Source organism: Neofelis nebulosa, chromosome 8, assembly GCF_028018385.1.
Source record: "Neofelis nebulosa isolate mNeoNeb1 chromosome 8, mNeoNeb1.pri, whole genome shotgun sequence".
Taxonomy (NCBI): Eukaryota; Metazoa; Chordata; class Mammalia; order Carnivora; family Felidae; genus Neofelis; species Neofelis nebulosa.
In genome coordinates this window covers 119,261,092-119,274,074 of record NC_080789.1, presented here as the reverse complement: position 1 = coordinate 119,274,074, position 12,983 = coordinate 119,261,092, and the positions used below count along the sequence as shown (strand labels likewise).

The window sequence follows — 12,983 nt, the reverse complement described above, 5'->3', positions numbered from 1 at the left end:
TTGCTTGACCCAGCCCTTTGGAAAGATAACTTGAAATCGCTTTCACTATCATATATAAATTTTTAAAAGGCTATGGTAGCTCACTTTCAAACCGGTATCCCTTATAGATTAAAAAGCAAAATACCTCAGTTTTCTGAAAGCTCCACTTGGATCTTTGAATATAAATGCAATTCCCTCTCTAACTGTACTCATGCCTCCCATCAAAATCATTTAACAGCAGAAATTATTTTCTAAAGCAGAAGCACAACACATATTTCAACTCCCACATAATAACACTGCAAAATTTGGTAACATCTGCATATTTTCTTTCCTAATTGCAGTGTTAGTTTGAAGTTAATTATATGAAACTGATTTTTTTTCCCAAGCACGACTTTTATATATCACATTTAGTTTAATTGGTACTTTGAATAATAAATTGTTTTTCAGCCAGAGCATATTGTTTGATATTGCTAATGAAATGATTTTAATGTTAAGCTTAGCTGTTGGGAGGAATCTTATTTTATCTCTTATTTTTAAATATAATTATACATTACAGCACCCTAATTAACCTGTTTTCCTTTTTTTAATCCTCAAGACAACATTATGTAAAAACACTGCAATAAGGGACAGGAGATAGTGTCTTCAGAAGGAGATAGTTTCTGCTACGTGGAAATCCTTCCATTTCAGCATACTTCTGTGCTGGTGGTTGTTTAACAATATTTCTGGATTCATTATTCCTAAGTGGCAAGCACATTACCATACATGTCATGGCCCATCAGTAAACAGCAGTTAGCACTATTAATAATAATGCCGGTATGACCTTTACACGTCTGTAATCCCTGCAGTGTTAGAGGAAGTGACAAGGTAACAGAAAGTCTACATCTCTAATAACATGAAAGTGATATCATTTATATTCTTTCAATTCAGCAAATATTTACTGAATCTTATCTATGTATGCTCCATACTGTTGCTGTCTATGTGGGCAAAGGCAGAAAAAATCATTGAAAGCCTCGATTCCTTGTTGAATCATTAAATTGCGCACCTGAAATTTATATAACCCTGGATGTTAATTATACTTGAATTTAAAAAGTAAGTAAATAAATAAATAAAACTTGCTTCTTTTCCTGAAGGTCATAACTATTTGGGGCTAAAGAAGGGAGTGATTAACATGACTCCACAAATAATTTTCTCTCAATTATATATCCTGTGGCATTATTCTCTGCATTGTGCAATATTGATAGTTAAAACCCATAAGAGATTAGAGGAAGGAAAATTCAGTGCAAGGTAGAATCAATTCAGGTGGCTTTGTGATGGAGGTGGGACCTGAATTGGACATTGAAAACATGGATAAGATTGGAAAATGTGGGTGAGAAGAAATTCTTGGTGTGAGCAATAGCATAAACAAAGACTCAGAAGCAAGAAGAATCTTTGAAGTGGTCAGAGGACAATGAGTCTTCCTGGGCTAGCTCAGAGTTCATGCTAGGGAGTATTGGAAGGTCATGTTGGATGTATAGCATGAAGTCACAGGGAGCTAGGAAAGCCAGGACCAAGCCTTCGTAAAATAATAGTAAGCCACTGGAGATATCTGAATGACAATGCATGCAGTACCTCACAAAAGCCTGACCTGAGGGGTTAACAACTAGATAAATCAGGGGTGAGAAATATACAAGCACAAAAGAATAAGGCCAAGCAAAGTGGGCAACTAACATGAAGCCTGGGTAGCAAGAAAGGCTTAAATGTGAGGACATGTCTGCCCAGGCATGAATCCCTTGTAGTCTTCCTTTTGGGGCAAGAATTATTTCCAGGGTCCTAAGTGAGTATGAGTGAATCTTATAATGGAAATGTGAATCAGCTAACCCAAGTGGAGTGCCAGGGATTTGGACAAATCCTGATGTGATCAAAGTGGAGTTTCAGAAAATAAAGAATGAATGAACACAGGATGAAGCCAGGTTTAGATGGGGCAGTTGAAAAATAACTGTAACAAATAAAGAGCAATATGATAGGCACTTAAAGGGTAGTCATTGTGGGCACTGGGAGGAACGGTCCCTATGAAAAACAACTCAAAGTAGAAATGTACCAAAGAAAGGCAGCTGAGATTTCCAACCTGGGTAAAGAGGCGATAGCAGTACCATGGACAGAAATACAAGTTAGAGGGCCACTGGGTGGCTCAGTCGGTTAAGTATCTGCCTCTTGATTTCAGCTCAGGTCATTATCTCAGTTTGTGAGATCATGCCCCATGTCAGGCTCTGCGATTACCATGCAGAGCCTGCTAGGGATTCTCTCTCCCTTTCGGTTCCTCCCCAACCCGGACTTTCTCTTTTTTTCCCTCTCTCTCTCTCTCTCTCTCAAAATAAATGAATAAACTTTAAAAAAAAAAAAAAAAAAGAAAAGAAATACAAGAGTTAGGAAGGAAAGTTCTACATGAAGACCTCAGCATTTCTTGATTTGCTTTTCCTGATCCAGTAGAACTCGGCTGGAAAGAACATTTATAGCACATGGCCAGTGGCCAACATACTGAATAATTGGGACTGAATAAATCTCATGGAGATCTTGGAGTGTGCCTTATTTTTTATTTGGCTTCTAACCACATCAGGGTTTTAGACTATCTCTTGACAGATGTGTTTATTTAAGGGGTTTTCAATAATTAAGGCACTACCTATTGTTTAAATACTGACAGAAATAGGCTGAAAGGTTGGCAGGTAAAACAGCTTTCGCATATGGGAATGGAAGTCAGTGTCTCAGTAGATAAGTAAGTAGGTTACCTCCAGGTAATGCATTTGATGAAATATTTTCTCCAAATTAGAGCTTTCTTCTTTATTCTTATTAATTAGATATTATCTTCTTTAGATACTATCTTCCGTGAGGTCATGTCGCTAAGACAGATAAAATGGATGGTATAAATTATTGGTCAAAAAGGGTTAAAGTAGTGATGTTCAGTTTGGAAAAAAAAAGTCAAACGAGATGTTTAACAATAAGATCCATTTAATGTGTGTTTTTATGTATTCCTTTACTTATCTAATATCTACCATGTCCGTAACTATATTATGTGCTTTATATCCATTTTTTAATTTCATTAGCAAATAATCTCATGAAATATGTACTTTTTATTATTCTCATTTTCCAAATAAGAAAACTGTGGCCAGAGACGTTAAATTGCCTCAGATTATGCAAAGTTAATTAGAGACAGAGCCAGAATTTCCAATCAGGCCTAATGTGATTCTGAAGCCCTTATCCTTAACTGCTTTACTATGCTTGTCTCTTCTGGCTTGATCCCACAAACAAGGTGATTATGAATTTTACAAAGCCTTCAGCACTCCACCCACAAAAGATGGGATTTCTGTCATGTGTGAAGAAATAATGGTTCATTTATAAAACATGCCACTGAATGTTTATCAACCTATTTTCTCACATTTCTAGCAATGGATATTTTTATGTTGTTGAACCAGATCCAATGCGGTAAGACCTTACATTTCTAGAAGCTACATATGAACACAATACAAGCCTTTGTTGCCTTGATGACTTCATTATGACCCAGATGCTCCGTGAATATCTTAAACTCAGTTTGGGGATGTAGAAAATAATTTTACAGTTGTTTCAGGAACAAGCCAGGCATTAGCAAAAGAAAAATCTGAGACACCAAGCACTGTTTCTAAAAAAGCAAGAAAACAAAAACCAAAGTGTACCTTGAAAAGTCTACACACTGAATAAAATCTTAAATGTATGTCACGTGTATTCATATGTGAATGACATTTTGTATGCATCTACTTCTAGCTAAACTTATGTTTCTGTAATAGACACAAAATGCATGCTAAAGCACTTAAAATTTGCATTTTTATTCACCTATAAAACTAATGGAAAATTGTTCTTTTCTTTGTTGTTGTTCTTTTCACAGCTGAATTTTTATTCCTCTTGTGGGGTGTTTATCTCTGCTATGCAGTGCGGACAGTCCCATCAGCATTTCATGAGCCACGCTATATGGCTGTCGCAGTTCACAATGAGCTCATTATCTCTGCTATATTCCATACAATTAGGCAAGTGCTCTATAGAGCTAGCAAATAACTGTTTTATTTCTCCGATGTGTTGTGGTTTGATTTAAATAGCAAAATTGGGTAAAATGCATCATGGAAAGATTCAGGAAGGATAATGTTTTTAAGCTGACTAATTTCTTTGTCACAGAAATGGCAAATGAATGTAGGGTTTTGTTTTTTTTAACTGTTCTTAGTTCCTGCTGATGTTTTGTTACTACCTTTATCTTGAAGGTTAATTACTCTGTATTATTGTATTCTATCAAACCACTTATAGGAATGTCATTGAATATTGTTATGATATGTAATACTTTTTGTTCTGAAGATATAAAGCTACACATGCATACATCATAAAGTTGATATAATAAATTATCTGTGTTTCCATTCATGTTTAATACATGGGGTTACGCTTTTAAAATCAATATTCAGATAGACAATTTATGTGTATTTATTCTGCTGAATTCAAAACTAAAAAACCATTCCAACCCAAGGACTAGAGTTTTGTGTGCAATGGGGTTTAGCAGTGACCTTCTATTGTACGCATGTATGCCTGGCCCTCCATTTTTTGGTATCCCCTATATTTCTGTACTCGGTGAGTACAAAGGAGGAAGAAAGGGGCTAATGATAAGTGAACAAAATGAAATATGTGTGACTTATCTTCTGCGAATTTATGCCTATCTGAAAATGAAATGAAAACCTCAGTGAGAACAAAAAAGGAAATCCTATAATTTCAAAAGTAACAAAAAAGATGTCATTCACTTGCTCGACATATATTAAAAGTTAGGACGTACTTAATAATGCAATGAGAGACTTTAAATATTCAGCCATTTCCCTCAGTGGAAAAACATTAATAATAGTGGGAGTCAGAGTGGGAAGGTGTGGATCTGTGGAAGTTTTGGAAGATATTTATCATTTCTCACTTTAGTCAATAATCATAAAATTATATCTTGCACTTCTAGGAACAGATGATGGCAGAGAGCAGTTGAGCCTTAGACACACCTATACTTTTTATCTTTTAAGTAAGATAGGGGGTATTTATGATTTGATCATCTTGGAGCCTCCATCAAAGGGCTAGGAATCCAGGGAATTTGCCTCTTTGCTTTGTCTTGACCCCTCTCAAAAGAGAGAGAAAAGAGAAAGCGAGAAGAGGAAGGAAAGATGAGAAGCAAAATATGATATTATAACTGGGCAAAAAGAAGTCTCTCTTGATCCTATTTAGACTAAAGCTGGAGGACACGAGAGGAGGTGTCCTCGGTGCACAGTGTAGTGAGCACCAGAGAGGACTCTGCCATGGGCGGAGCCCCAAAGTCTTCACAGGTCTCCCAAACCATCTCCCAAGAAAAGTTGCATTTTTGTTTTTTGTGTCCAGGATATCAAACACATATGTTTCAAGGTATAACAAACATGCTTCTCTAGAACCATTTATAAGTTAAATGTTATATAAACGAACCAATTGCAGAGTTCTAAGCATACCAAGAGGCTTATTGCAGATGAGTTTAAATGTCTTCTGTTGCCAGAATGTGACCATGTCATGCAAAGGCCTTCCTACTTTTGCCCTACAATCAGCTGCTGTATTTCTTAGAACCAAATTGCCCAAGAAATTAAATCTGTTTAAAGCAGTTGCCTAAATTGATTCTTATCCTTTTCTACTTGAAGATTTATTCTTTTCAATTTTCATCGTTAAATGTTTTTTCAATGGATTTGATTGATTGATTGATTGATTTTATTGATTTATTTTTTCAATGGATTTTAAACTCTCAACTGGTCCAAGTCTTTTCAGCAGTGGGCAAGGTAAAGCACTTTTTAAATGAACTTAAAAAAAAAAATTCTTAAGAAGGCAATAGGTGGTTATTACAGATAAATCATAAAATGATAAAAAATAAACTCCCTAATCCAACCACCCAAAAGTGATAAGCACTGTTAACATATTAGGAAACACATGCTAAATATTCACTGAAAATAATTTTCTTGGGAGCCTGGCTGGCTCAATCAGGGAGCATGCGACTTTTGATCTGAAGGTCATGAGTTCAAGCCCCACATTGGGCATCGAGCTTGCTTTAAAACAAAATTAGCTTTCTTACTTTGCTTAGGTCTTTCCTACAGAGTCCCAAACAACCCATTAGCCTAGCCAGATGAGCCATGTAAATGATGAGCTGGGTGCACATAGACACAAGTGCTGACTGAATTGTTCCTGTTGAACCTAGTAGATTTGGTGTTAGACATGCCATGCTCACAAGATCAATTTTCTTCCAGACAACTATGTAGTCCCCTATAAGTTTTGAACAGGGAGGACTTCCAATGGCAGCAGGGTGACCAGCCTTGGTAGGCCTTGGTATTTTCTTAGGAAAGCCTAAGAACACCTGCGTGGGAAGCCCTACATTTTAAGTTCCAAATTTAACTTACCTTTCAATTAGATTGTAGCATATTGGCTTCAAAGAATCGTAGTATATATTAGCTACTTTCTCAGAAATTTAACTTGTATGGTCATAAACAGCCAAGGATAGAATTATAGTTTGACACACTAAATCTACAGAACACTGACTTTAGGGAGATGAGCAAGAAGCAAGTAATAGGCAGTAATAATTAAAGGAGTCAAGTATATACAATTTCTTATTTACATGTGGACTGAATTTGTACATGCTATGATTCCAATGTTGGTAAAGTCCAAGAATAAGAAACAAGAACGTAATAATTTAAATAAACTGGGTTCATCTTGTAATTTTTTAATAGAATCAAATAATATTAAATAAGGCATCCAACATCAGCAAAGATATTCTCTATCAATAGGAAATACCTGTTCTTTCTTATTTGCTTAAAATATAAAATTATACATACATAACTGTATGTATGTATGTATGTATGTATGTATATATACATACATAAATATGTAAAGCTATAACTGAATATTTATATACAGATTTACTTTTATTCTCATCAAATTGCCAGATTAAACAAATAAACTAAAAGGATTAAGTCCGGCAGTCTCATAATGCAGAAGGCATTTTGCTTAGTCTGTTCTATAATCCTTCACTAAGCATAAAGCAGAGCTTTGGGAAAGTGCGAGATTTTAAAAGGTTTGCTTTTCTTCCTAACTTGTATTTTTGAATATTTCTATGGTCCTGACTGTTAGATCTATTTTTTTAGGAGCTGAAATAGTCTTTCAAAGAAAACCAATCTTTAAAATGACTGCAAAACCCAATTTTTCTTAAGATCGTTCTAGTCAGAATTGCAACCTAACAAGCCCAGCAGTATTTAAAAGCTGGTTAATTTAGGGAAGATTGATGTTCGTATACAGTACTTCAAAATTACTTTTTGGGAGACTCACCATTTTAATTTAAAATACATGTAAGCATTGTTCCTTCCAGATACTGTCAGGCTAACATTCACTTGCATTCACTGGCATTCATAATGTTCACTGGCATTTGAATAGGAATCCCCAGTGCGTGAGCCTGTGGACTATAGACCCATCCCCTTCCATACAACTGTCTGCTCCAGAACTGGAAATGGCCCCAGCAGTTTGGGATGAGATCATTTTCCAGGCCACATTTTATATTGCTTCTATGCTTCAGATACTGTAACTTGTTACTGAGGATGATGATCCTATTTCACTGCTTTAAAAAAGAAAAAAAAAAAATCTCACCTGACCCTACAGAGACTCTGTCAAAAAATATCTAATCCCTGAACAAAGTGGATATTCATTTAATCATATCCAAGGCAGGTATAAAGCCACTTTTCTGACAAAGGAATTAGAGAAGATGTTAATTCATAAAATCCTGTTTAGTAATGTGTGAGCTATCGTGAGTTTTCTGTACTTCTATGCATGTATTGTAAGTCAATTTTGTCTATGTCTCCAAACACAGGGGAAACTACCTCTCCATTTTGGACAACTCTTGAGCCTCCATTTTAACTTGATATTTGAGGGAGAGGGGGTGAGAAACTTGATATTTGGGGGAGTGGGGGATAGGATAGAGGTACAAATGAGGAAGAAATCCACTTAGTGGAAATTCTGAGTATAAATAATACTAATTTACTTAGTAAAAGATATAAAATTAGTTTCTTCTATGTTTAGATTCATATATGTTTATATAACATTATATATGTTAATTTTCATAAGCATTGTCTTAAGATATAAGCTTTTTAAATTTGATGATGTATATCACTGAATCAAAATGCTGATTGTCTAATTCCAAATGCAGTAAAATCTCGTATTTAGCTTTTCGTGGATAAACAGTAGATGGGAAAAAATTAAAAGAAAAATATAATTGCAAAGGACCTTGATAAAAGCAACATCTGGCTTCTGCAAAAGAATGAGTCCTTAAAACATGAGTTTGTTTGTACATATACCTAATGATTTATGAAAATATTCCAGCAATTACCAGAGTAGATCTCAATACTGAAGTTTTCCTATACAAGTTTCCTGCAAACTCTCCTAGAACACAACTTTATAAATTACTCAGCAAGATATGATTTTAAATATGGCATTTTAAATTATCATAAAACAGTTTGATACTTTACAATAACTAAATTTTTTATTTTAGAAGAGGCATTTTACAAACCATTAGTATATTCATTTTTCCATTACATTGTTCATCATTGAAGCCTTTGAGGTCATTCACAAAGACAGATAATTACCTACCTTTTTTTTTCTTATTTTTTTTCTTGATTAATGTTTTCAAATGTAGAGAATTAGAATCAAGAGTTATTTGGATGTGTCTCATATTCCAAATTTTCCTGAAGTCACCAGTTTGTAAGCCCATTCTTCTTTTGAATTCATAACTGTCCGTTGCTTTAATTTTAAGACATTCAGTTTACATACAAAATAATAATTCCAGGAAATGATTAGCACATTATATATCTATATGCTGTCTTTCTTACTAATAACTTAAAATAATAAATAATAAAGAGTTCATATCTTTATCCAATTGCAGTCACTTTGAGCCTTATTCTTCTGTGATGACAATATATGCCATAGAAACAGCAATACAACTGTTTCCATGCTTGCTTGTTTTTTTAAAATACACCAAGGAAAAAAGTTTCCAAGTATCCTAGGGTTTTAAATAGAGATCTTGTTGGATTACTAACTTGGTGAATTCTCATTTCAGATTCGTTCTTGCCTCAAGACTTCAGTCTGACTGGATGCTAATGCTGTATTTTGCACATACTCATTTGACTGTGACAGTCACCATTGGGTTGCTTTTGATTCCAAAGGTACTCCTTTAACATTACTTTTCTCTTGCAAGACAATTATTTTAAATAAGCATGGAGTTGTTTCTCCTTTAAAAAAATATCTGGCATATAGGCCAAGGGAAGTGTGGAGATTTGCTTGACGCTCTAAAATAATTTTAAAGCTCTCTCCTCAGGGAACTAGATGTCTCTTTTCTTTTGGAACTTATTAAATAGCCTATATAATTATTAAATGCTTCAATTTTTACAAAACCCATCATCTGGTTCAGTTCTTTTTCAAATATTTTGATACACAGTTATGTTTTAATTATGGGCTCAAGATGGCTTTTGACTGTAGTTATAACATCAAAATTATTTTTTGAAAAGAATTAGCCTCTTCTAAGAGTCCTCTTGTTTGGATTGATATTCAAGAAGCATTGTATTGCAAACATTCAGAAAATTTTTATATAAATAGAAATAAATAATTATACTGTTGTGTATAGAAGAATCCTGCTTAATAAAGATGGGCTGACAAAGATTTATCTAGACAGCATACTGAAGTGGGGGGAATTATCAATATGTGTTCCGCCCCCACTAGTTATACAGTAGGGAGTCATTAGCTAAGACTTTCATCTCTCTGAGTTTCAGTTTCCTCATCTAGGACATGATAGCCATAAAGCTGCTTACAGTGAAATAATATGATCGCAGAGTGTGGGAGAATAACATACAAGTTAGAGCATTATTATTATTTTCCTCTTTTGCCCATGGAAAAACAAAATATTAGGACACTATGTATCTGTGTAAGTGGCACACGATATATTATTAGCATGGTTGAGACAAGAATTGTGATTTCTTATCATTCACTCCAGGCTTTACCTCCTCTCACAATTAACCAAAACACTAAATGAAATTCAGCCTGACTGAAAGCCCAAACAAATGTAAACAGAGCCAAATGCCTACTTTCTTCCTTACTTGAATTATACCAAACAGCCACAGTTTCCATGGGCTAGTCTGTTACTGCAGTTTATCCTATCCATTTTCATACTTTCCATTATATGATTACATTTTTATTAGATGGATATACTGTATACTCAGGCTATTTATTCAGTTGTAAGAATTGAAAACACGTGTTCATACAAAAATTTGTACATGAATGTTCCTAGCAGCACTATCCATAACAGCTAAAAAGTGGAAACAACCCACATGTCCATCAACTGATAAATGTATAAACAAAATGTGGTGTATCTATACAATGGAATACTGTTTAGCAATAAGAAGGAATAAAGCACTGATACACGCTACAACTTGTACAGGCCTTGAAAACATTATGCCAAGTGCAAGAAGCTAGATACAAACGGTTGCATGATTCCATTTCTATGAAATGTCCAGGACAGGCAACTCCATGGAGACAGAAAGTAGATTGGTGGTTGCCACTAGCTAGGGAAGAAGGGTTATGGAAGTGACTGCCTACTGGGTTCAAGATTCTTTTGGAGGTGATGAGAATATTCCGGAATTAGATAGTGGTGATGGTTGCACAGCCCTGTGAATATACCAAAAATCATTCAATTGTATGATTTGAAATTGAGAATTTCATGGTATATGAATTATATATCGACTTCAGATAACTACAAAAAAAATCGTTGAGGGGCTTTGCCAAGCACTGGTCTATGTACTAGAATAAGAGTAATGAACAGATAACATATGTGCTCTTGTGGTACTTATGTTCTGGAGAAGGGGGAAACAGAAAAGATAAGATAAATATTTCAAATATTATTTTAGATGGATATAAGGAAATATAATGCAGTAGAAAATGGACAATATCTGACAAGTAACTGTTTCTTAAACTCATGGTCACCTCTAAGACTGTGCTTGACAAAAACAAGTCCATTCTTATCAATAACCTCTCAGTGATTCACTAGTAGCTTGTGAGATTTGGAAGGATAGGGACTGTGTTTTATTAATCTTTATGGCCTTAAGTTCCTGACACATGTGGGAACCACAAACATAAGTAGAAGAGTGAAGGCAAGATTCACCCATTTCTGTGGTTTCTCAACCAGTCCCTATAACAAAACCTTCACAGTTCCTTAAGTAGAGAATTGCCATTTCACATTGTTATCTTATATTGATGTTCACCGACCCACATAAATATTTTAACAAGTATTGACATTGAAATTGCTCTGTATCATCAAAGGGTGATCTGTTAATTTTTTAAAGGAGTATTTGAGCTGATGACAAGCTGTGAGAAGAGAACTCATTTCCCTAAGCCTTTCTCTCAATTTTCATAGAATAGTCACTTAGTTTATATATTGTGTGAAGTGGCTGGATTGTTTTGAGTCTCTCTGCTTTCCATCATTTACCCAATTCATTCTTCTTCATGTCTCTATTTGCAAAAGAATAGAGATAGCAAGAGTAGTGAAACTGAAAAATATCAAAAGGCCACATGAAAATAATAAAAATACCTCAAAATGTTCGGTGAAGGAGGAACTTGAGAATAATGAGCTTGAGAAAAAATTCTGTAAGTTCAGTGAATCTCTGACTTTTAAAGTTAGATATCATCACTTTAGGCTGAGAGGGCTCTGTGCTCCAGAGAGGTTCCACGATTTGTTCAAGATATCACTGTCAACACAGTTGAGGTTGGAATTCAGATCCCTTGTCCCCTGAGTCTTGGAAGCAACTTTTTTGAAGCTAAGTGGAGTAGACAGAAAGTCACTGTCTGTGATCAGAGCCACTTGTGCCCTTAGATGAAATACAGTGTCCCCTATTTGAAACAAAACGACAAACACAAGGTAGACCCTACTGCTCAAAAAATATTTCCATCCAACTGCCGGGGAGTTTAAATTGCTACTCTTGGAAAACATTTGTTTGGGTTTTTCTACCTATTTTCATTTTCAAAATGCAAATATAATGGAAGAGGAGTAGCGTAAGTGAACACTGGGAGCCTGGAGAAAAGACAAGGAAGAAAATGGTAGTCAGAGAAGGAACCACTTATTAATATTGCCTAAGAGCTATAGCGTGTAACATGGAAAGCAAAACACAAACATAGCAGCAGATCTTTTGTGAAGACTTCTAAGCCGAAGAGATGATATGAACATTAGAACCTTTAGAAAATTATTATGCTCTGCCTTATAGTGGGCTAATGTCTACAGCTCATATTGAGTATCTATTGCAGTTTTCACATTCAAGCAATAACCCACGAGATGACATTGCTACAGAAGCATATGAAGATGAGCTAGACATGGGCCGGTCTGGATCCTACTTGAACAGCAGTATCAATTCAGCATGGAGTGAGCACAGCTTAGACCCAGAAGACATTCGGGTAATACCAGTATTTCATCTTTCTTATTTCAGATTAACCCCATTTATATAGGCAAGCCCATGTGGGCTGATGTATGTGTATGCTCATCTGTATGCATGTGTGAGTCAGAGAGAAAAAGAGAAGGGGAATGTGTGTTTTTGTAAGAACCAAAGACATCGAAGGGAGAGTTAATTCAGGTGTAAAACATTTATCATGGTAGAAATTCTACAGGCCAATCTTGATAGTCTCAGCTGACTTTTATTGGCAGCCATAATGATGAACTGGTTACACTGGTCCCCTAATACCGTTTATGACATTTTGCTGATGGAAAGGCAGATCTGTGAGCAGAGAGAATGGGTTACTGAGAATAATCTGTGACAACATATCAGCATTTGGAGTAAGAAGATGCTTTCAGTAACTGATGGTCTGTTGTCCCCTAGATCTGATCTACCACTAGGTGTAATTTTATCAATGGCTACATGATGCTTCCAATATCATTTAGGGGTATGGCTTATCGGTAG

The 12,983-nt window shown here is 35.3% G+C and overlaps 1 protein-coding gene across 1 annotated transcript in view; it reads left to right on the top strand.

Moving 5' to 3' along the window:
• The window catches only part of GPR158 (G protein-coupled receptor 158), a 426,460-nt gene that overhangs the window by 408,835 nt on the left and 4,642 nt on the right, over positions 1 to 12,983 (top strand). Inside the window, exons 8-10 of the mRNA XM_058681672.1 lie at positions 3,872 to 4,010; positions 9,107 to 9,212; positions 12,337 to 12,483. Of these exons, the coding sequence (XP_058537655.1) occupies positions 3,872 to 4,010; positions 9,107 to 9,212; positions 12,337 to 12,483 (392 nt within the window). The remainder of the gene's footprint in view (positions 1 to 3,871; positions 4,011 to 9,106; positions 9,213 to 12,336; positions 12,484 to 12,983) is intronic.